The 25,690-nt window shown below is 41.3% G+C and overlaps 1 protein-coding gene across 6 annotated transcripts in view; it reads right to left on the reverse strand.

The window, feature by feature from the left end:
* Positions 1-25,690, reverse strand: part of LOC138740600 (mitogen-activated protein kinase kinase kinase kinase 4) — a 270,004-nt gene that overhangs the window by 141,456 nt on the left and 102,858 nt on the right. For all 6 annotated transcript variants that reach the window (XM_069893467.1, XM_069893469.1, XM_069893466.1 and 3 more), the window contains exons 6-9: positions 24,321-24,411; positions 22,458-22,588; positions 7,543-7,597; positions 5,566-5,644 (exon numbers count right to left, since the gene is read on the reverse strand). In XM_069893467.1, coding sequence (XP_069749568.1) covers positions 5,566-5,644; positions 7,543-7,597; positions 22,458-22,588; positions 24,321-24,411 — 356 coding nt within the window. The remainder of the gene's footprint in view (positions 1-5,565; positions 5,645-7,542; positions 7,598-22,457; positions 22,589-24,320; positions 24,412-25,690) is intronic.

Consider the following 25,690-nt stretch of genomic DNA (forward strand, 5'->3'; position numbering starts at 1 on the left):
GGCATATAAGTCGACCTTTAGATGATTCCCCATATTCAGCTTCATTTTCATGATTTTATCATATATCGGGTGTATAAGTCGAACCCCTAATTTTCTGCAAGGAATGTGCCAGAGACTGATGTCCGGGCCTCCGAGCAACAGGCCATACTTTGTTACAATGCCCCAATTGCCAAGTAACAAATCTGTAAATTAAGCAAGTAAAAAAAAAGTTAAGAATAAAACACTTTTGTTTCTGGCTGGGAAGATGCCAAACGGAACTGGGTCAAAGTCTTCCACATTGGCTGTAGCTGGAGTTGGTGACTCCATTCTCAACATTGGGTGAGGTGCCATCTGCATTGAAGAGGCCACCTCGCAGCCCAAGTGTGCTAGTGCAGGAACCATAGCAACATGTTGGCTCCCGGGCAGCAGTGGGGATCTTGGGCTCTACAATGTAAAATGTCTGGGTGGGTTAGGGCGGAGGGGAGGTACTTTCAGTGTCATCTTATATGCCAATTTTTTGAGTTGAATTTAAGGTCTCATTTTTGTATCTGGCATGCAAGTAGACCCCTGATTTTTGAGTGCTTTTTGAGGGCTTAAAGACTCAACCTGTATGCTGAAATATATGATAATTAATGACCTTATCTATGCCCCTCACGATTTCTATGAAATGCTAGAAGGTCACTCTTCAGCCTCTTATGCTCCAGGATTTTTAAAAAATGGCTCCCCAGCCAATCCAGTCTTTCCATGTGATTCATCCCTCCATTCCTGATAACATGATTGTCAATCTTTTCTGAACCTTTTCCAGTTGATCGTCACCCTTCCTATCACTGGGTGACCGGAACTGCATACAATACTCCATATGTGGGCTCTCCATTGTCCTGAACAGTAAAACTTCTTTTAAAAGCACTGGTAATAGGGCCCTCCTGGCCCATGAGCTCATGCCCCCCAAATACACCAATTAGCCTACAATCCGTGTAAGTTTTTGGAGGATGGGAGGAAACCGGATCACCCACGCAGACAGAGAGAGAATGTACAATCATCTTACAGACAAAGATGGATTCGAACCAAGATCGCTGTAATAGTTTATGCTCTTTGCAGAATTAAAGTGATTAAACGTATGACATAATCCTGCAGATTTTAATTCTTAAAACATGTTATGGAACAAGAGTTGTTTAATCTATTTGAAGGTACGTCTGAATTCATACAAGGGCCATGATTCAATTCATGTTTGTTATGAAAGAATTTAAAAAAAACCACTGTGCTGGAAAGATTTAATGGTACATAATTAACACAATACATCTCCACCTCATCGTAAATTCTAAATTTAGATTAGGGCTAGCTCTAAAGTTTATTGTTCATAATGCTACAGTAATTAAAAATAACATTAAGTAAGAGATTCATGCAAAAACATTTCCCCAAGGCAAATAATCTCACTGATCATGTAATGCTCTCCTTACATTTTTAAAAGGAGGAACCATAACCATAATGTGTCTCCACAGCTTTACAGAAGCTGCAGAATTCAGTAAAAATGGAACACAGTCATACCTAGAAACGGAAATGTGGTTTAACCAGGCTGTAAAACTGCAATGGCCATAAGCTAACAGAAGAAAATTGTGTGTTTACAATAACACCCTTTAAGGAATCTTATTGCTTTAAGTACTTTACAACCAGTTCAGTATTTGCTAACACTGTTAGAAATCGAACTGTACGCAGCAAACTCCCATAAGTGCAAAGTGACAGCACATAATTTGTTGATGAGATGTTGGTTGAGGGTTAAATATCACCCAGGATACTGTGGAGAAACTGTTGCTCCTGCCCCCCTCCCCACCCACCATTTCAAGAGTCATGGGGTCTTTTACGTTCATCTGCCCATGCCTCATTGAAAAACAGCATCTCCAGCAATGAAGCATCTCCACACCTCTACCCTTAGTTATCAGCCGGATTTGAACTGCCAACCTTTGGACTCTGAACCGTGATGTACTAAATAGTGAGCCATGACTGACAACAAACCGATATAACATAAATGGTGGATTTGCCAATGGTGTGGATTGTCATGTTCTTTCTACCCAAAACAGAACTTCAAGAAGGTCACTTTTAATGAATGCACTGGAGATGTTTCTTTCTATAAGTGGTGGATCAGGTGGAAAGAATAAATGTTTTCAATGTACTTGGGTATCTTTGTTGGTTCTCAGTCAGGTTGTGACTCTGTACATTACAGATAGGTTAGAATTTATTAATCACATCCCAATTCAACAGTTCCTTTAATCAGGAAGAAGCTTTGTACATCAAACAACATCTATTATTGTCTTCTTACTGATAATGAATTTAGGTTTGTCAATAGATGTGGCACCAGGCTGCGAAATGTCAAACACAGTGCAGAAAAGGAAGGTGATCACTGAGCATTGACTTATCTTGTTGCATTTGCTTCTGCCACTAATGTATGGGTTACAATTGGGGAAGCTGAGATAGTTTCTGTTTCCCATAACAGCCAGAACAAATAGCACATCCCTGGACAAATTCCCCCCTTCAAATTCAGTGGCAATGACCTTTCTTTAAGGTAAGTAATAGCTCGGATGGGCTATTCATTTAAGAAAATATTCCACAGCTGTTCTGGAAAAAAATAACGCAGCACGATGAAAATCAGGCTTGGACGATAAGGGATAAAAATAACATTAAACTGCAGTTCTGTAACAGCCACTTTACATGTACTAAATAGCTTCTAAACACACCCAATGTTAGCATTTGAAGGTGGCCAGCAAGATTTTGGAAATAGAATGCATCTTTTGATGGTGTTAGTTTGAGGAGGTCATTTGATACCTCAAAGTTCAGAGTGCATACATGACATCAAAGACAACCCTGATATTCTTTTTCTGTGAGCGAGACAGAATTGCTACTTATTGGTAGTACAAAAAACTTCTGCTCTCATTTTTTCCAAATATTGAAAAGTTGGATGGGTTTAATGCCTACTCTAAGGGGTTTACGCTGCTATTTCAGTGTGCGTCAATCATGTTGACGTGGTGACAGAATCAAACATCGGCCACTCCTGGAATGGGAGGTAGATTTCCTTTCCTGAACATCAGTGAACTGGAGGGATCTGGGATTGGACTTCCACTTTCTCTTGGAAGTTTAATAACTACACCCCATTTCTAAATATAAATGTTAAAAGAGTCACAGGAATAAAGAAAACATCAAGGAAATTGGTTTTAAACAAAAAAATTCTGCAAATGCAATACACAAACATGCTAGAGACACTCAGCAGGTCAGAAGTAAAGGGTAACCTGGGCCATTCGTCAGGTCTGAGCAAGAACAGTCAGGCTCCTGATTAAAAAGGTGGGTGAGAGGAAGAAAGAAGGGAGGAAGGGGCAGGAGGAGAGGTGCACAGGCACACAGGTGGATACAGGTGGAAGGGTAGAAGAGGAAAAGAGAAATGACAGAGGGAGAGGGCCCAGGATAGTTCGGTTCACAGCTCAAACTGGCTTTGGACCCAGTACAAGGAATGAACTCAATGATAAGAATCTCTCTTGGCCCAGAAGATGACTGGAACATGTAAAATAAAAGTGAAGTATGAAATTGCTCATGAGCCTAGGATTAAGCCAGAGCATCCAGGAATGTTATATATTGCCTGTGGATGCTTACTCCTGGGGCAGCATGACTATTAAGGACCAGTGACCAGGGTTCGAATCTGGTGCTGTCTGCAAGGAGTTTGTACATTCTCCCCAAGTCTGCATGGGTTTTCCTCCGGGCGCTCCAGTTTCCTTTCACCATTCTGAACATGCAGGGTTGTAGGTTAATGGCCAGAATCAGCTTCTACCATGTTGTAAGTTAAATTTATACTGGCCAACATCACAATCTACACTTGATAAATTGAACATAGATTGTCATAAGAATCCATTTGGATCAGAAAGTAAATCGACCTTTCCACAATGGAATATAATTTCATTATTTTATTTACAGCACAGGAGAAGCAATTTAAATCCATTTCATCCAATTACACCAAATTAACAAGCCCTACATTTTGAAGAGTGGTAGGAAACCGGAGGACCCGGGAAAACCCCAAGCAGACACGGGGAGAATGTACAAACTCATTACAGACAGTGCTGGATTCGAACCCAGGTCACAGATGTTGTGATGGTCTTGCACTAACTGCTAATGTGCAACAATGCTGAACAGATTTGGCTGAACTTGCTTTCCATTGTTCCAGCGATAGCTTTTAACCTTTTTAATTTTCAAATGGGTTGCAGTTGTTAAATGTCCAGAACTGCTTTTCCCAGGCAGTGCTGAATCTGTGGAATTCTCTGCACAGACAAATTGTAGATAGATAGTTTTTTTTGCGAAGTAAGAAAATTAAGTGTTTTGGGGAGAAGGAAGATAGGTGGAGCTGAGTCCATGGGTAGATCAGTAATAGTATTATTGAGCAGCAGAACAGGCTTGAATGGTTACCTACTCCTGCGCTGATGTTCTATGAAAAAACTTCAGAGGAAAATGTTAATCTATCAGAGTTTTACAACTCAGCGTTGGCTTGTCATCACTTTGGTCCATTAATCATCATTTCACTGCTACCTTCAGGCAGTAGATACAGCAGGTTCAATAACAGTTTTATACTGATAGCCATCAGGCTTGTGAACCTCCCTTTACTACCCTGACCACAAAAAAAGCCCTGTCTGCACTATTGAAACAACACTTTTTTTCCTTCTTGCACTAAATGGAACTGTGAATTGTTATCTTTTATATTTGTTATCTCTTTCTATGCTGCAGCAATTTAACATGTATTATTGTAGTATTTTTAAACAAAAAGTACCTGTTTGGTCACAGTAAAAATCAATTTTGATGCATATTGTACTCATAAGAATGACAATAAACTCATTATCATTATTGCAGCATTGCAGGGTCAGTGTTTTCAGGTATCCTATAATTCAGCATGGGAGTACAGGGACAGTCCAAGGCCACACAGCTAATTGAAATTGCTTCATTCAGTGAGATGATGGCTGGCTTGTATCATGACTCCATCTATTCATCTTGGCTCCAGATCATCTGGATTTCTTTATACGCATGGAAGCAGAGTCAGGTTCTAAATCACCAATTGAATCCCCAACTTAACAGAACATAGTTCCACGATATCTACCGGGAGTGGTGCTCAAAGAGCGGTCAGAGAATCGTTGAGGACTCTCACCATCTAGCCGGTAGTATCTTTGAGCATTACCTTCAAATACATGAGGTACAGAAGCAATAACAACCAGCACTGCCATGCTGGGAAACAGCTTCTTCCTGCAGGCAGTGAGACTGTTGAACAATCGTAGAAACCCACAAATTATTTTTAAAAACAGTATATTTATTTTGGATGGCTATGTAGATGTCATTTGTGTGCATAGTGTGTGTGCGCACTATGGTCTGGAGATGCGCTACTTTGTTGTGCTTTATAAGTACAATCAGATGACAATAAATTTGAACCTGAAGATACTACCTTTCATTGAAGATGTACTTTTGAGGTCATCGTTGCACTACCTAGCTTGAAATGGGTTATGGCCCAACAACATGTGATTCATTTCCACTCCAGAGTAATGCTCCCCCTCCAAAATATGGACTTACCATTTCTTTAATTTCAATTTGGGTGGAGAATTCCGTGGGATGAGAAAAAGTGCCCTCATGGGATGCATATCACAGAGTGCTGGAAGACAGAGAGAGGTGATATATTTAATGACTGTAGTAAAAACCAAACAGGATTTATTACTTTTTTTGGTGGAGAAATAATCCGATAATTGTGACTCATATAAACTGACTGACAAATCATTAAAAGGATCTCTCAATACCACTAAAAGTAGATTTTATTAGTTATAAACTGGAATGGATTTTATGGCATAAGAAACTAGGTACCATTGTGGATTTACCCAAAAGAGGTTGTATAATTGTGTAGGGGTTTGATATGGGTTAATCAAACTTCAAGAAGGTACAGATAAGTTCTCAAAAAAAAAATCAAGTGGGGAAATTCTAGAGGAGTTTTTTTTTCATTCAAGAGAGTTGATTTTCCATATGCTGCAGTATAGGTGAACATAAAAAGCGAGCAAACACGGAGACAGCAACAAATCGTGAGGTGAAGAACAATGGAAACAAGTTCCTGTTGCAAGAATATGAGGGACCAAATGCTGTTAAACAAGAAAGACTGCAGGTGTTGGGGTTGAGTGCAATGCACAAGTGAACTCAGCAGGTCACGCAGGATTCACAAGAAATAAAGGATGACCAACAATTCGATCCTGGACCCTTCGCCAGGTAAAAACAAACACAGGCAGGGGCCTGACTCAAAAGATCGACAGAGGAAGGAGGAGAGGAGGGACAAAAGGGCAGGGGGGAGTAACACAGGCCAACAGCTAAGAGGTTCATTGGTGGATGTAGGTGGAAGGATAGAAGATAAATAAATTGGTGGAAAGGGCCAGGGGTAGTTCTCTGAAAGGAGAATGTTGCTTGGGTTGGAGACCATGTTTTATGAAGCAAGGTTGGCAGAGCTAAGGCTTTTCTCTTTGGAGCAACAAAGGATGAGACGTGACTAAATAGGGTCTAGGACATTTTGACAACCACAATTTGGTGGCGGACATTTTGGCGGCCACAGTTTGGCACTGACATTTTGGCCCACCTGCTCCGCTCTCCGCCTGCTGGCCGACTCCGTTCTGCCACATTGCCTGAACCCCCGGAGTTGAAGAAACTCTCTGCCCCCTGGAAACAGTCCCTCCCGGCAAACAAGGGCTTTACTTAGCTTATAGCAATATATTTAAATTATTGAAAACAGACAGGATGCAAACAAAAACAAGAACTTTTGATAAATTATAATGATATAGTTATTATTGTTATTGTAAGTTTAATTACATATAATGGAATATATAATTAATTGAATTTAAAATTATTTAAAAAAATTAAAAGCACTCATTAAAAACAATTCACTTGCCATAAAAATTATTAATTAAAGTATTAGTTTATTAAAAATTAATTGATTAAGTCAAAATTATGGGCAAGGCCTCATTAATTGATTGTTTGTATAATAAGTGATTAGTTTGTATAGTAACAATAAATTCCAAAATGTTTGCCGGGACAACAGTTCAATTCCGGACTAAGTCGAGGTATCTAAGATTGTGAGGTGGATAGATTGGGTGGACAACCAGCATCTTCTACCTTGGGCAACAATAACCGTTTAAGGTGAGTGGAGGAAAGTTTAGGGGAGATGTCAGAGGTACGTGTTTTACTCAGAGAGTGGTGGGTGCTGTACAATAGGGACAATCAAAAGACTCTTAGATAACGTAGGGACATGGATATAAGAAAAATAGAGGGTGGTGGGTGGGAGGTAGGGAAGGATCAGATTGTTGCAGAGTACATTTATGTCGGTTGGCACAACAGTGAGCTGAAATTTTTGTACTGTGCTGTAATATTCTATGTTCAGACGGCCTATATTATGGTGTAAATTCAATGTTTCTAAATACATCAACCCACTGAATTTTGTTATGACCCTACACACCATGCAAATGTAAACCTTTAGTTGCCCTAAAGCCCCCTCAATGAAAACTGAATACAATTACTTACGAGGAGCTCCTTCTGCCATCTCAATTGCCGTGATTCCCAAAGACCACAAGTCACTCTGTGGGTAATGAAACAAATGGTAAGTCGAGCACCTTCCTTAAAAGCAAAATAGTAGGCACATTGAAACCTGATGACAAAGCAGCCATATCACACCCCATCCACATTTATCTAGACCAGGGGTGGGCAATCTTTTACCATATATGGGCCAGATGGCATGTCAGCGGTTGAATGGCAGGCTGCACAGATGCTACCCAAAATGAAATTAAAAATGTGTCCAAATAAAGGGCGAGAAGGTGGTCTCGCGAGAGCTGGCCTCGGTGGCCACCATGTTATATTTGGCAATGAATGTCCCAGCGGGGTTTGGTGGTGGCGGCGCTGACCGGGTGGGGGGGCACAAAGGGTCATGGGAGTGGTGCTGATAAGCTCTTGGAGAGTTCCAATAAAGTCAATTGGTTGGTTCAACTCACTCACAACTTCTGTGTGTGTGTTTTTTTTTTCCCTTTTGCACCAATCACAACACAAAATATATCAGAGTGGTAGCAAAGTAAATTATTTTAATCGTACACTGAAAGCACATTCTTTTTTATTTTTGTTCCCCCTAAAGTTGTTTAGAAAAATTTCAACATTGAAGATTAAAATGAATTCAGAGTAAAACTATTTGTAATCAGATTAAAATAAAAAAAGACTAGAAGGGCAAATTTAGAGAGCATTTCTGCTCTAGTAAGTTGTGTATCTCCTTGATTGGTTGGAGGAAGCAGATATACTGAGTTTTTCCATTTTGTCAAAAGACTCTTAGATAACATAGGGACATGAATATAATCCCCTCACACAACTCCCCACCTCAACCCTAGTTTGTTTTTCTTTCCCCATCACCCATACTTACCTCCCTGCAGTACATCCTCTTGCTACTGTTGTCACCTGATCACCGACATTCTCTTCCACCACCCGACCTCCCACAGCCACCTTCATCTTCTCCCTCCTGAAACAGGGCTGGGAACCAGAAACACAGCTGCCCATTTTCCTCTACTGATGTTGCCTGACCTGCACAGATCCATCAGCAGTACAGGAGGAACTCAACGAGTCAGGCAACATCCATGGAAGGCAATAGACAGTCAACGTTTCAAACCCCTCTGTTGCTAGGAGTTCCTCCAGTATTTTTCTTTATGCTTAGGAAGCAGATACAATATTTATTTTAAAAAGAGACTTCCTAGTTAGCTTTTACATTTCTAATCTCTTTCCATATAGAAATTTATTTATATAAAGTATCTACTTAGTTGTAGCAAGTAAGAATCTTGGTATACCTGTACATTGTACTTGTGTGTCAGAGAACAAAATAATTATCATATATACACTTATAAAAGACTACAGAGAAAATAAAGATGAGTCAATAGCCAAAAGGATCTGTCCTAGGGCAGGATAGAGGGAAGAACACTTAGCGCAACACCATTACAGCGCCAGCAACATGGGTTCGAATCTCCTCAGGTGCTCCGGTTTCCTCCCATACTTCAAAAATATGAGGTTTGTGGGTTTTCTGGGGTATTTGGGCAGTACGGGCTCAAAATATTTCAGTCAGCAGCGGAGGGTGGGCAGAAGGGCCTCCCCCAGGACATTTTGACTGTTTGCTGCTCTTTTTGTTGCGATTCCTTTTGTGTCATTCCTCCACTTCATGTGAAACTTTGCTTGATTGTGAATCGTGATAAAACATATTTCCAGTAACAATTTACATGAACACCTGTTGTTACCTAATTTCAAGAATGTTTGTAAGCATGACTTAGCCCAAAAAAAAGTCAACCACAAGAAGTTCCCGTCCAAAGGCAGTTAGTGCACAAGTTTCATTCTTACACCTGACCTTATAACATTCAAACTGCCGTTCACATGTGGTAGTTTTTGAAGATCGAACAATCTTGCAGTCAAAATATTGAAAAAAGAATACAGATATTTGAACCATTCTGTTGGGTGTCGGGATCACGGGCTCTGACCTCCCATTCATTGAAGACCTAGAACATTGCAGCACAGTGCAGGCCCTTTAGCCCATGATGTTGTGCCAACTTGTGTAAACCTACTCCATCACAATCTAACTTTTCGCTACCTCATGCCTATATCCCTTTATTTTTCTTCCTCCACTTGGCTGCCTAAGAGTTTTTTTTGACCACTGCCATTGTATCAGCCTCCACCACCACTCTCGGTAATGCATTCCAGCCACCCACCACCCTCTGAATAGAAAATATTCCTTCCCTCACCATAAGCAGGTGTCCTCTGGTATTTGCTACTGTTGCCCCAGGGAAAAAAAAGTGCTGGCTATCCACCCTTATCTGGGCCCATCATAATCTTATATACCTCATTTAAGTCACCTCTCACCCTAGCATGTTCAACAATCTAGGCAACATCGTGGTGAATCTCATCTTCACCCTCTCCAAAACATCCATATCTATGTGAGACGCTGCCTTAAGATAGTAGCAAACATCATAATGGAACCACGTCACTCTGGTCACAACTGTTTCCCACTGTTATAGTCAGGAATAAAGTCAGAAAACTAAAGTCCAGCACTTCTTGTTTCAAGAACAGTTTCCACCACCCCCTCCCCCAATGGCTATCAGGCTCTTGTATGTCCTGTTACTACCTTAACTTTAAAGTACTCTGGGGCCACCAAATGATCAGTCTGTACTGTAAATGTGAATATTTATCTTATTTATGATCTTTTCCCCTATGACAGTAATCTAATGTCTACTATGTGGTCGTTTCTTCAGTGCATGAGTACATTGTACATATGTGTATGACAATAAACATTATTGTGATTAGATGGGAAGAGAGAAACAGAAGTAATATTTTAGGCCAATGAACTTCTATTGGGTCTGAACAAATATAGCTTACATTAAATGAAAATGCTGATGGTTGATGCTGTGATTGTGTCTGTGTTTTCTGAATTTATCTAGAGTGGAAGATATGTGATGGGATAATGTAACAAAAAAAAAACTATGCAATATATGAAATAAAGCAGATTTCAGTGCAAGGGTCATACTGGGAAAAAGGAAGTGGCTCAGCATTAAAATGAGACCATTATGGAGAGAGAGAGTGATGAAGACAGAGAGGGACAGAGAGAGAGAAAGAGAGAGGGATAAAGTGATATGGAGAGGCAGAGAGAGACAGAGATGGGAAAGTGAGAGGGAGAAAGAGAGAGAGAGAGAGAAATAGGGAGAGGCAGAGGAAAGGGAGAAATTAAGGGCATTTAATGGGAAATTATTTGAATCATCCTTCCAACTCCATTTAATTTATACACATCAATCACACTCCCAGTAATAGCCACAATTCATGTGAGCTGATGACCCCCTCTTGTATTAAAACATTGTTTATTTTGATAAAACGTTGCAGATTGACTTTTCCATTCAGCTGGATACTATGCTCTAAGACAGTGGTTTTCAAACTTTTTTTCTTTTCACTCACATACCACCTTAAGTGATCCCTATGCTATAGGTGCTCTGTAATTAGTAAGGGATTGCTTAAGGTGGCATGTGAGTGGGAAGGGAAGGTTGAGAATTACTGCTCTAGACCCAATTGTTACTGAAATATTTTGTTTGAGAAAAATTGCCATTGCCCCATTTCCATTGGAGTTATGAAACTGCGCACATAACGAGACAATGAGGTACAATTAAAGCAGTGATTTTTAAACTTTTTCTTTCCACTCACCTACCACCTTAAGCAATGCCTTACTAATCACAGAGCACCTGTGGGATAAGGATTACTTAAGGTGGAAAGAAAACGTTTGAAAACCACTGCTCTACGAGATTCCTTACAGGTGTATTCTTTCAGTACCTAACAGCTTGCACTGCCACAGTCCTGCTAACATGTTGAAATATCAGAGGAAATGTGACGGACAGTAGATTTAGGATATATACAATGCCTATTAAAGAAACTAGGTGAAGTGAGAAAGAGCTTGTTGGGTGTGGCATCTTCACACATCCTTTGCTTCACCCAATGGTACAGTTTGCTTTCAAAGGAAGTAACAGAATAATACGATGTATTCTGAAATGGTGGAATTCCAACTAATGTGTCAGTGAAAACAAATGGCATTAACATCAACTTCTGCGGTTCCTGTCCGTTTACTCCCTGTTCTCCTCCAGCTCTCCACCATTCACAGAGCCATCTGCCCTCCAGTTCCCCTGTTTGCTGCCGTGCCCCCCCCCCCATCCACTTATTACGTCCTGCCTGTGGTCCTGAGCTCCTCCCCCTGTCCCTCCCATCCATCATTTTGTTCAGGTGTCTGTCTCAGGCGTGACTCTTATCTTTTTGCTAAAATAAAGTGCACGCTGAGTTTCTCCAACATCCTGTTTTAATTTCAAGCACGGTGATGCGTTTTACTACCACGTCAGTGAGTCTGTTAAAAGTCACGTGAGGATCAAGGCAAGTACGCTTCAGGATCTTCCATTTATTATGTATTTCTGCAGATTTCATATTGCCAATGACAACATGCCACAATTTCCATTTAAAAAAGGCCCATCTATTCACTGAAAGCCCGCCGCTGCCTGAATGTAAAGCTTTGCATCCATAATGGTTTCATAGCTCAGAATCCATTTTAATAGTATGGAACCAAGAAAATAAATGAAAGATAAATGTAGGTGAACAGCTCACAATAATAAATGATGGAGTCAGTCATAATGAATCTTTGCCTGAAATCATTTTTCTCCCAGATTTAATCAGCATGTTCATCTGCGAACTTCACTCCATCCATTCTCCTTCTGACAGCGTGTAAAAATCAGATTTTGCTCCAATCCAATTATCCCACAAAGCATTTATATTTTGTCCTGCGTTTATCTCATCAGAGCTATCTTCGTCAACCTCTGTGTGTCAATCTGGATTACAGATGAAATACATCTCAACATTTGACTTTTCTTCTTGAAGTTAAATTTTGTGAACTTGTGGCTGTTTCATTGTTCAAAAAAGCTCAGAATTTAAAAAAAAATTGAAATGACAAAGTTTTCATAAGAGGCGGAGCTTCACATGAAACATAAGGCTGAGGTTCTGTTTGCTTCTTGCAGACAGGAGCCACAGGGCATTATTTCAAAGATAAGGATGCTCTGGTCAATATTTATCTCTCATCCGAGATAAAACAAAACAGATTATCTAGTTATTTATCAAAGTATGGAGCTTGGTGCATAAACTGTTTTCTGTATTATAATAGAGGCAATATGTCAAAGAAGAATTAACCTACTTTGTGGGACATCTGATACTTTGAAAGACACCATGTAAACACACAATTGTTGCTTTCCTCTCCTTGTTCCCCTTATCTTAGAAGTTTCCTCTCCTTGTTCCCCCTATCTTAGAAGTGTACCATGGCACAGCTTGTAGAGCAACCAGAGATCAATCCATGGAACGCTGCAGCACATCTAGTCTGCAGCTCATCTAGTCTGTGCTGAACTATTATTCTGCCTTGTCCCATTGACCTGCATGTGGATCATATCCCTCCATGTACCTATCCAAATTTTTCTTATGTCAAAATTAAACTTACATTCACCACTGGCAGCTCATCCCACACCCCCACCACCCTCTGTGTCAAAAAGTTCCCAAATATCCCCCCCAACACGTTTCTCCTTTCAGGCTTATCCATGACCTCTAGTTATTGTCACACCTAACCTCAGTGGAAAAGCCTGCTTGTATTTAGTCCATCTATATTCCTCACAATTTTGTGTATCTCTGCCATATCTCCCCTCATTCTCTGATGCTCCAGAGAATAAAGTCCTAACCTGTTTATCTTTCCTTGTAACTCAACTCTTCAAATCTTGACAACATCCTTATAAATCCTCTTTTCACACTTTCAATCTTATTGATTGCTCAGTAATGGACTGAAGGGCCTGTTTCTGTGCCGACTGGTTCCATGACCAATACCACTTACTTTAGTTGGCCTTAATTGTTACCTGCTGTTGAGTGACACTTCCATCTTGTTGTGCCCAAGTTTTTTTTTTATTAGGAGAGAGCTAAGTCAGTTTGCTTGTGTTCTTTATTAATATGACAAGCTGTAGAGCTTCAGGTGTGCTGGACGATGTTGTGGATACAATGGGACTAAAACTCGTGTGTTCCTCTGTTAAGTCGCCCAGCAGGCCACATACATTCGGGGAAACAGGGGCAGCATTCCCCCCATGGATGGCAATTATTTCTGCTGGCAACACATACTCAGTAGAAATTGCCATCCATTTTACATTGTTCCCGGGATCAGATATTGGGTCAGGAGAGTTTAGACAGGAAATAACAGTGCCTGAGTTTACATTGGGTTAATTGCTGAGTTATTGGCTTAAGCGGTAGAATTTTTCTCATCTTGGGGCTCAGACATTCCTGGGCAAGCTGCCATTTTATTGCTGGTTTTCCTAAGTTACTCTGGAGTCAGCCCACCTCACTGACAAAAGGCAAAGGAGGAAAAACCCAACACCCAACCCCAACCAACCAATTTTCCCCTGCAATCGCTGCAACCGTGTCTGCCTGTCCCGCATCGGACTTGTCAGCCACAAACGAGCCTGCAGCTGATGTGGACATTTACCCCCTCCATAAATCTTCGTCCGCGAAGCCAAGCCAAAGAACTTAGGAAAACCAGCAGTAAAATGGTCCAGTTTATCAGCTCAGCCTGAGTTATATGGAGGAAGAGTGAAGGGGAACTTGAGTTACTAGAAACAAATGTGCTGGACAATAACAACCTTACACTCAAAGTTAGTAAAACCAAGGAGATGATTGTGGACTTCAGGAAGGGGAAGTCAAAACACAAGCCAATCGTCACTGAGGCGTCAGCAGTAGAAAGGTTTTAAGAGCTTCAAGTTCCTGGGTGTCAACATAATTGTCCTGGGGCCTCAGTGCTCATGCATTCATGAAGAAGGCTTGCCAGCACCTACACTTCGTGAGGAGTTTGAGGAGATTCAGTATGTCAGCAAAGACTCTTGCAAATTTCTACATGTGTACTGTGGAGATCATTCTGACTGGTTGCAACACTGTCTAGTGTTGAGATGCCAATGCACAGGACAAGAAAAACAATGGTAGAGTTGTGAACTCAGCCAACACCATCATGCACATCAGTCGTCACTCCATCGAAGACATCTACAAGAGGTGACGTCTTAAGAAAGGGAGTCTCTATCCTCAAGGACCCCCACAACCCAGGCCATGCCCTCTTCACACTGCTACCATTGGGAAGGAGGTACAGGAGCCTGAAGATGAGCACCCAGCGGCACAAGGACAGCTTCTTCCTGTCTACCATTAGAGTTCTGAATGGACAATGAATCGTAGACATTAATTACCTCATTTTCTCTTACTTTTGCACATTTATTTAAAAATGTAATTTTACAGGTATATTTGCACTATAATGCTACCACAAAACATTGAATTTCATTACATGTTCATGACAATAAATTCTGATTCTGGAGAAACTCAGCAGATCAACCAGCATCCATGGGAAGTGCCACAAATGTTTCAGGCCTGCCTTTTGACCCATATTTGCAAGTTTTCTCGTCCAACTAGGTGATGTTTTCTGTGCTCCCTTACATCTAACTGGTGTTCCTGTTCCCATTTATCTGATCTGACCCATCTGGATCGTCCTGGACCTCAACTCTTTTCCGAGGACCAGTTTACCAAGCTCTCTCGAGACTGACAAGTGACCTGTTTGGAGTTAATTTTATTGGTGGTGTTAGAAATTAAAGTACCTTTAAAGAAATTGCTCGAGACAAAAATTGAGAACAAAGAACATTTATTACTACAACAATGCAAAGTTGGGTGCTTCCCCTTACCCTGGGAATACACACACACACTGGGGCTCACCCAACTTTTATACAGTTGATTTCAGTGTAGGAATACCCTCCCCCTTACATTCTTCTGCCTCCTGCTGGAGAGGTTTGGCATTAGGCAATCCTGCCTGCCTACGTGCAATTTCAGTATACTTGGAGAACCAGGGGGGGTATCCTGTCGGTGTCCCTTCATGTCATTGTCCTTATTCACACCTTCCTGATTCTCGGGGCTACAGTCTCTTGATATGCAGAGTTGACTCATTCTATCTAGGGTTGGCTAATTTCATATGTATAAATCTGTGTATGGTTAGCTAATTAGAAATGTATGACTTGGTACTTCTGTCCAGGGCTAGGAGACCCTTATCTGATCCAGACTACCTCAACTTCCTACATTCTATTGTACCTTACCATTCCTTATCTTAGTCCTATGGTCTTGTCACAAAGACTAGAAGATTCTTATGTTAATCGTGCTGACTCTGCTTTCCTGCATCCTAAGCCCCAAGCTTATCCTGTTTGAACTGGTTACAGCCATTTTACTGATGAACTTTAGTTTCTTCCATGTTCATAATTTTAGATCAATTTTCCCATCTCTCACAATGGGAAGGGATGAGTGGACGAGGGAGACACAAACAGAGTGGTCCCTGTGGAAAGCACAGAGGGGAAGATGGGTTTGGTGGACGGATCACATAGTAGGTGGCAGAAATTGCGGAGGATAATACGTTGGATGTGGAGGCGGGTAGAATGGTATCTGCTTCATTGGATTTTTTTTTAGTAATTTTGTGTAACATGAGTAAAAATGAATTGTGTTAGATTGTTAATTGAGAAAATATTCTAAAATGTCTGCTTGTCCAACACCAGCAAAACTATTACTGGACCTGCGCGATTCAAAAGCTACTTTTTTATTGCACTCACTGTTACTGAGAATATACATTTAATGATCTTATTTATTTATTATATCTTTCTATACTGCGGTAATTTGATGTGTACTATTTTTTGATGAAAGTACCTGTTTGGCGCCAGCAAGAATCAAACCAGCTTAAGTTTTCCTCAGTCAAGAAGCTTCCAGAGAACAGGGTGTAAGTTTAAAGCTAACAAACCTCCCAGACAATCAATTCTCACCTCTTCTACAGAGCCCCCAGGCTCCAGATATCCTGATGCCTGCCTGATATCTATAACTCAGTAGTGCTAACTGACTACTTATAGAGTCAAGGAGCTGTCAAAAGGCAGCCCATTCATAAATCGGTTTCTCGCTCAAATGCAGCTGAGTGAGTTACTATCGGTTAGATGTGATGCAAATTGTCAAAGGCTGCAATAAGCATCCAGTAACACTGATGGTGCCACTCAGTCCCTGGTTAACATTATTTCTGCCCACCATTGTTAACTTTAATAATTTAAGATTACAGTGAAACCATCAATTTGCATGTGTTAATTGGAAACCAGAAATCAGACAGGAAGAGAACAGATATTGGTGTGTACTGAGAGCAACCCTTCCAGACTTCTGTTGATTTTTGTAAACAAGAAGGAGGTCTTGTACATGAGAATATATAACTGACAACAAATCATTTCCCTATCTTTACAAAGAGGATATCAAAATGTAAAAAACACATAAGAAATGATAGCCAATTTGTATGCAGGAAAATACCTTAAATATTGTACCCTATGACTTTGTTCTTTTAATGAGTAACCTAATTGCTAGCCTTTTGCATCTAATTCTGAACACTCCAGATCAAAGCCCAAAAAATCAAAAGAGTTTTAGTGAGGTGACCTTGTCTACCCAACACTTCTTCTTCTTTGGCTTGGTTTCGCGGACGAAGATTTATGGAGGGGTAAAGTCCACGTCAGCTGCAGGATCGTTTGTGGCTGACAAGTCCGATGCGGGACAGGCAGACACGGTTGCAGGGGAAAATTGGTTGGTTGGGGTTGGGTGTTGGGTTTTTCCTCCTTTGCCTTTTGTCAGTGAGGTGGGCTCTGCGGTCTTCTTCAAAGGAGGTTGCTGCCCGCCAGACTGTGAGGCGCCAAGATGCATGGTTTGAGGCGATATCAGCCCACTGGCGGTGGTCAATGTGGCAGGCACCAAGAGATTTCTTTAGGCAGTCCTTGTACCTTTTCTTTCTTCTTCTTTGGCTTGGCTTCGCGGACAAAGATTTATGGAGGGGGTAAAAGTCTACGTCAGCTGCAGGCTCGTTTGTGGCTGACAAGTCCGATGCGGGACAGGCAGACACGGTTGCAGCGGTTGCAAGGGAAAAAAGGGAAAAAACCCAACACTAATGCCTGCTTATTCCCACTGGCGTCATTCAAATAAAATTTGTTTGAATTGTACTGTGTGGCTTAGTGGTACTTTTAGTACCTTGACAGGAGCGTGACTATTCACACTCTGTGCATGACAATAAACTCATTCTCATTATCTACCTCCCAAATCTGCCAGATTATCAGAGTTCCCTTCACTTCACAACATTGACTGAGAGATGCTCATTAGAGGGAGCTCAGCTGTGCCATGGGATCACAACTTAACCTCTTTCAAAGGACGGCACTTCTGACAGAGCAGCCCTCCCATGACAAGGTGACATGGACTTGAGTGCAAGATGAGAGTCTTGTGTTTGATTCTTTCGGCTTGTACCTGGAGTGTTCAGAATCAGATGCAAAAGGCTAGAAATTTGGTTACTGCTGGCATTGTAGGGTATGCCAACATCAACCATTCTGTGCTCTCAGAAGACTGACGATCAGTAGACTGAGTCTCCTGCCTGGGCTTTGAGAGTGACTGGGGATGGGCAGTAACTAGATGGTAATTTTCATCACAATTTGTCTTCAGATGGAGGATGTGATTGAAAGAAACCTTAAAGGTAGGTTAATTCAAACAATCAAGACATGGGTGTACACCAACCATGTGTTGATACCCAACTCTTTGTATGGATCCTGGTCAGGCACATCAAGAACAACTCAGTCTTGCTCAGTCCTTGCCTTTGTATCCAAGCAGCAAATCAACTTTAAATAACATTAGTTAAAGTGTTTCTTTTACTGTCCAAGTCTAAAATGTTTTTGAGTTAAATTTCTGTGTCCTTTCTCTCTTACTATTAAAGCAGCTTGGCGAGAACAATTTTATCACACAACCGCTAGTAAATGAATGAAAACAAAAGAGAAAATAACAGTAATAGCAGAGGATGTGGTATTGAGGGGAAGTGTTACTCCCATGCTAGTAATGGAGGTTCATTTCATTCTAGATGGAAGCTTACAGAATGAAGCCAATATCATACAAAGAAGAAAGGAATACAGGTGTGATGTCAGCAATCCTCTTCAAACTGGCACGGTTCACGTAACGGTTTGTGCAATGCCTTCACAGTGCAAGTGATTGTGACTGTGACTGTACATTCTCCCTGTGTCTACATGGATTTCCAAGGGATTCTGGCTCCTCCCACCATTCAAAACGTTCTGGAGGTGTAGGTTAATCGGGTGTAAATTGGGCTGCATAGACACGTCATCCAAAATAGCCTGTTACCACGCTGTATGTCTAAATTTAAATTTTAAGTTGAAATTTCAGGTTTCAGCTCAATCTCCAATGGCTAGAAGGATGCAGGTTACCCGCAGGCAGATGGGGTGAGTCCAATATTGTCAGTATGGACAAATTGGGCTGTAGCCCTGTTCCCTGCCACATGGCTCAATAACCTTTTCTACTCAATGCCTCCTTTTCACAAAGAAACCTAGATTCCCAGTTCCTAAATGCAGTTTACTTATTGTCCCATCTTCAAATATTCTTCGCAAAAACTTTAGTATTCTCTCAGTGAGGAGAGATTATTCTGCCACATATTCCATTATATTGGATCACCTCACAAGTACTCTTAATGAACATACATCCGAGTTCTCCATGGAAAACTGTTGACAGCGATCCAGTCAGTGGTGCTCACTCAATGACACAGGAGGATTTAGTCTGCCATAGTCACTGGAAAGATAATATGGTGACCTGCTCATCTTCCACAGAGTTTGGCTCTATTGCCGAGCTTCTATCACTGCTGTTGATCCTGTAAGCTCAGAATATTTTCCTTCTCCACTCAGATAAAGAAGCACCTTTTTAAATATCACGTGTTGAAACTTCCTCGTACATTCAGCAAAACCCGAAAACTAATTTATTTTCCTGACCTTGGCAGTTAATCCAACAGTTCCTCTTGTTTAGATACTGGTCACATTAATCCCTAAAGATCTTGTGAACTTCCTAAATTCCAACAATGAACCAAAACAATTGTCACTGAAATAAGCTGAAGAACGTTTAACATGTTTCTATCAAATTTCTCCACCCACTGTTGAAATAGTAGAATCAATCGATTAAAAATGAATTGGTTAGGGTAGCACGGTTAGTGCTGTGGGGGTGGCACGGTCAGCATTGTGGCAAACAATGCTATTACCGTGCCAGTGACCCGGGTTTGGATCTGCCATTGACTGTAAGGAGTTTGTACATTCTCCCTGCGTCTGCTTGGGCTTCCTCCGGGTGCTTTGGTTTCCTCTCACTGTTTAAAACATACCAGGGGTTGGAGGTTAATTGGGGTTTTGGGCTCAGGCTCGTGGGTGGGAAGGAACTGTTAATGTGCTGTATGCCTAATTTTTTTTAAAAAAATGACTGGAAAAAAAAGTTGTATTGACATTGACAGGAAGAAAGATTCTATCACTTACAGTACATGTCTGGGTTTCAAGCCATTTTATCTGAATGACATGCATCTCCTATGGGATATCATCTCCCTGCTTTTGTTTATAAACAGTACTTGGCATTTCAGAGCATATGCCATGTTATCTCTACGAATACAGGTTTCATCAGTAGTAGTACAGATGAAACATTTAAAATCAGGCTCAGATTTTAAAGCCTCATTCTGTTATCTCCGAAACACAGCCCTTTGGTGTCTCTCCACGTTGTACCAGGCTGTACACTTCCATTTGAATGGAATGGTGAGTGTCTTCCCTATGTAGTGGAGACCTTGTCTTATGATTTACAAATTTACAAGGTGCAGTCCATGACCATATATTCAAGTTATCACTGCAACTTTTGCACCTTTGCAGGCAGTAGATCAAGTTACTGCACCTTTTGCACCTTTGCAGGCAGTAGATCAAGTTATCACTGCACCTTTTGTACCTTTGCAGGCAGTAGATCAAGTTATCACTGCACCTTTTGCACCTTTGCAGGCAGTAGATCAAGTTACTACACCTTTTGCACCTTTGCAGGCAGTAGATCAAGTTATCACTGCACCTTTTGTACCTTTGCAGGCAGTAGATCAAGTTATCACTGCACCTTTTGCACCTTTGCAGGCAGTAGATCAAGTTACTGCACCTTTTGCACCTTTGCAGGCAGTAGATCAAGTTATCACTGCACCTTTTGTACCTTTGCAGGCAGTAGATCAAGTTATCACTGCACCTTTTGCACCTTTGCAGGCAGTAGATCAAGTTACTGCACCTTTTGCACCTTTGCAGGCAGTAGATCAAGTTATCACTGCACCTTTTGTACCTTTGCAGGCAGTAGATCAAGTTATCACTGCACCTTTTGCACCTTTGCAGGCAGTAGATCAAGTTATCACTGCACCTTTTGTACCTTTGCAGGCAGTAGATCAAGTTATCACTGCACCTTTTGTACCTTTGCAGGCAGTAGATCAAGTTATCACTGCACCTTTTGCCCTTTGCAGGCAGTAGATCAAGTTATCACTGCACCTTTTGCACCTTTGCAGGCAGTAGATCAAGTTATCACTGCACCTTTTGCACCTTTGCAAGCAGTAGATCAAGATACCCTGGTAAATTCCCATCTTAACATTTCTTAAGTAACTTAGTGATATTAATGCAGACCTGTCAAGGCACAGCCTTGTCTGGATATTTTTTTGAAATTTAGATCTATAGCACAGTAAAAGGCCCTTCCGGCCCACAAGACTATTCCCCACCCAAATACACCCAATTAACCTACAACCCCCCCCACCCCCATACATTTTTTTTGAAGGGGGGGGGGAACTAGAGCACATGGAGGAAATCCAGGCAAACAGAGGGAGAATGATTAAATTCCTTAGAGAGCTCAGGGTTCCAACCCAAGTCACTGGACCTGCGACAACATGGCGCTAGCCGTGCCACGCTTCAGCTGAATAAGTCAATCGTGATAACTCGGGACACAGTGAATTTATCTCAGGTGGGAAGGGCAGGTTCAAAAGACTGAAAGGCACAAATGAACTAGCTCTGCTCTCCCTGTGACCAATGGTTGATTCATCTGACTTGGATTTGAACTCACCATAATTTGGTCAGTCCAGTGCCATAACTAACATTCTGATGTCTGTAAGTTTACTGTCTACTTCTGATCAATTGTTAACAATAATGACACTTGCTGGTCCCCATGAGAGGAACAAATAATCTGAATTGGGTAGCCATTGACCGCAAAAGAAGCCACTCAACCCATCGTGAGTAGACAAACACATGAGCTTCAGATGCTGGAATATGGAATGAAGAAAGCTGGAAGGGCTTTTCAGGAGGGAGAAAATTGCTACCTATTTGAACATTGTGTTTGGTTTTGGATGGGAAATATTCAGAGAAATTACAGAAAATATTGAGGAGAGAGATTCCAGTGGGTCAGGCAGCATCCATGGAGGGAAATGGTCAGCCAACATTCCACGGTCCTCGATAAGGGATCCTGAAACGCTGACTGACCCTCACCATGGATGCGGCCTGACCATTGACTCCCTCCAGCTTCTCTTTATTCTTCCATCATGTGTGTTGACTCTGTGGAAGTTCTTCAATTCATCCTTGTCCATTGTTCCTCTTTTTTTTTAAAGTACTTATCCATTTCCACAAATTTATTGTTGATGCCTTACATGATCATGCCAGATGTTAACACTACTCCTCGTTCACTAGTTTATTTAAATTTAAAATTTATTTACAACATGGAAGAAGCCGATTCTGGCCATTGAAACCGGTGCCACCCAATTAAACTACAGCCCTGAACATTTTGGACGGTGGGAGAAAATTGGAACATGCAGACCAAACCCATGCAAACATGGGGAAAATGTACAAACTCCTTACAGACAGCACCAGATTTGAACCTGAGTTGCTGGTGTTGTAATCACATTGTGCTAACCGCTACACTAACTCCGCCACCCTTAATGTTTGCCTCAGCATACCTTTGAAAGGTGTTCTTGTATCTTGCACATTACTTACTCTGTAATCGTATGTAGAATCTGCATTTTCATCACATGCTATCACCTCAGGTGCCATCCAGTATGGCGTGCCAATGAAAGTATTCCGCTTCTCCATGGTTCTGTCCAGTTGAGCACTGACTCCAAAGTCAACTGCAGAGAGAACAAGTGAACAGTCAGTTACTGTCTCCTCCCAGTCTTAACACACTCAATGGTAGTTATGCAGCCAATGAGCCCCCATCACTCAGCAATTCTAATATCTCTTTAATCACTGTTTTTGGGGTCTACTTGGTCAAAGGAAATAAAAGCTTAGAGTATCCATGTCATCTTGATCAAACAAAGGACAAGTAAGGAGTTTGCATCTTGGACACAATGAACAAAATGACCCCTTTTTACTCTGTATGGTTCCTGTGAAATCATAACCAGAGGATCTTGGAACAGATGCGGCTAAAGGAAAACTTGGAGTCACAAGAATATACAGGACAGAAGGAGGAGAAGGCCATATGGCCAATTTTATTTGACCAATCAAACTGCATGATTGATGTTTCACCCCTCTGGCACTTGACCATTCAAACAAGCAGGAGTTGGTTATGTTGCCATCAAACTTACTCTGCCAATTAGAAGATAATGAGGAATTTAACTTGATGACTTTCTCAGCCTAACATCCATAAATTCATCATTTCCAGTCTTTGTTTAATGATTGAAGCTTAGTACCAAACCAATAGACACATCTTCATATTTTCCCTCATTGTTAAAGGAGGCTATTCAGCCTGCAGATTTTATGCCAGTTCTTAGAACAATTCCATCAATCACATTTTGCCACCATTTCCCTCCAACGTTTTTTTACATTTACACTCCATCCACTGAAAACATCTATGAGAAACATTGCCTCAAGAAGGCATCCAACATCATAAAGGATCCCTGATCACAATCCCTTCTCACTGTTCTCCTCAGCTAGAAGGAACAGAAACCTGAAGACTGACACTTCTAGATATCAGGCTCTTGGTCTTCCTTAACAAACATATTTTCTTTTTCTTTTAAACATACAGCATGGTAACAGGCCTTCCAGTCCATAAGCCTGTGCCACTCAAATTAACCTATAATCCCCTGTAAATTTTGGTCACACTATTCTGGATTCACCAAAATATCTGTCAGGGATTGTGAATATTTTTTGCACCAACTAGAATCATGAATATTCATTTATGTCCTTTTATATTTTGTTGTTTATTTTTTGTCTCATGGCACATCATAAATAATTGATGTTACTCTTTTTGGTGTCTCTCTCATAACTGCAAGTAATGCAAGTACATTGTACATTGCACTTATGAATATGACAATAAACTCTCATCTTGTTGTATCTTGTTCTTACCTGCCCACCAGCTCCACCCTGATTTGTCGACCTCCCCTTTGCACTTGCTGTTATTTACAGTAATCAGTTAAACTACCAACCTTTGGGATGGGGGAGGTAACTGGAGCACTCATGGAAACTCACATGATCACAGGGAGGGTGTGCAAGCTCCACAAAAGCAGTTGGAGGTTGTGATGGAACCCGAGCTGTTGCAACCGCAAGACTCCCACCCTGCCTCTTCATCCAGTTGCCACCATTACCGTATTTCTTCAGAAACTATTTAATTTGCTCCATTGCATAAACTCACTCAATTATAGATTATTTTTCAAGAAGCAGGTTGACTGGAAGGACCTTAGTCTGTATGAATTACTTTTTGAAGAGTCAGTCATACAGCATATTTGCAGGATGAACAAGAGCCAATTAAAATTGCAATTTATCAAATGCTCACTGAAAGACATACTAGGTGGCAGACTTAGACATTGTTTCCCAGTTACAAGAAAACTAATGAAGCTTCTAATATCTTGAAGAAATGCTCACCAAGCTTTACTTCTGCATTCTGGGTCAATAGAACATTCTGTCCTTTGATATCACGGTGGATGACGCGATGGGAGTGAAGATGAGCCAGTCCCTGTAGGTACAATTCAATGAAGTGACACAGTGCAAGTCTCTATGTTTGTTATGCCTGGTTGTGCGTTTGCATGTTTTGCACCAAAGATGTCGGGTTGGATTTGTGCAATTGGATGATATATAAGCTTGAACTTGAAACATGCAATGACTTAGGCTTCACAGTCTTCTGTAGTGGAGCAGTTCGGAGGTTCACTCCCTATTTCAGTGCAAGATTCTTAACCCATGTCCTGGGACCATGACCCTTGATCTTGAGAACCACCCCACCCTCCTCCCATTCCCCACCACCAAGCAAACGGAAACATCCACTTGCATCCAGTACTATCAGAATATTTCACATTTCATTGAGATTTCGCATTTTTTGAAACTAGTGTTTACATCTGGTTGACCCAATTTCTCCTCATACTACCGGCCTGCCATCTCATGAATTAGTGTGATGAGAAAGCCCCTCCTCAAAAATGGTTTCAAAATGGCCCCTCCTTATATGCCAGGCCCTTAATGGGCTCTCAAACACGGAGGGCTGTCTGAAGCTCAATTGCATTGCACATTCCAGACGTGTGGATTGGTAGGTAAATTGGCTCCTGTAAAATGTCGCTATTGCATAAGTGAGAGGTAGAACCTGGGGGGGGGGGGGGGCGGAAATTGAGTAGAACATGGGGAGAAGAAAAGGGTTGAGGTGGGGTTGGTGTAAATGGGAATTTAATTGTTTGTTCACACTTCATGCACTGAAGGGCATGTTGTTTCTCTATATGACTCCATCACTAAATCAGTGGAAGAGGATTTACTTTATGACTGACTGGATTCGTATTTAAACTAAAGTGGGGATAATTTTAGTATCCAAACCAGGAAAGATGGATTAATTGGTAACAAGATCTTCAGTTGAGTATTTTGAACATCTACTTCACAGCTTCTGCTCACCCAAAGAATAATGAACCTCTCAACAACCCCAATCAAACATTGGGTTATTCTCTCAGTACAAATACTCTGCCCGTCAATGATTACTCATCTACTGAGAAATCAAAGATCACAGTGAAAACACAGAAATGCTGGAAGAACTCGGCAGGTCCCCCAGCGTCTATAGAGGTAAAGATATATAACCGACATTTCGAGCCTGAGCCCTTCTCCAAGGGGTGAATAAAAAGCAGGCAGGCAACTGAATTAAAAGGCTAGGGAGAGGAAGAAAGGTGAGGGGGAGGATCACAGGCCAACAAGCAAAAGATGTTGAGACATGGTAGGAGGGCAGGAGAGGAAAGGTGAGAATTGATTGGGGGGAATGGGTGGTT

This window comes from Narcine bancroftii, chromosome 8 (assembly GCF_036971445.1).
Source record: "Narcine bancroftii isolate sNarBan1 chromosome 8, sNarBan1.hap1, whole genome shotgun sequence".
Classification (NCBI taxonomy): Eukaryota; Metazoa; Chordata; class Chondrichthyes; order Torpediniformes; family Narcinidae; genus Narcine; species Narcine bancroftii.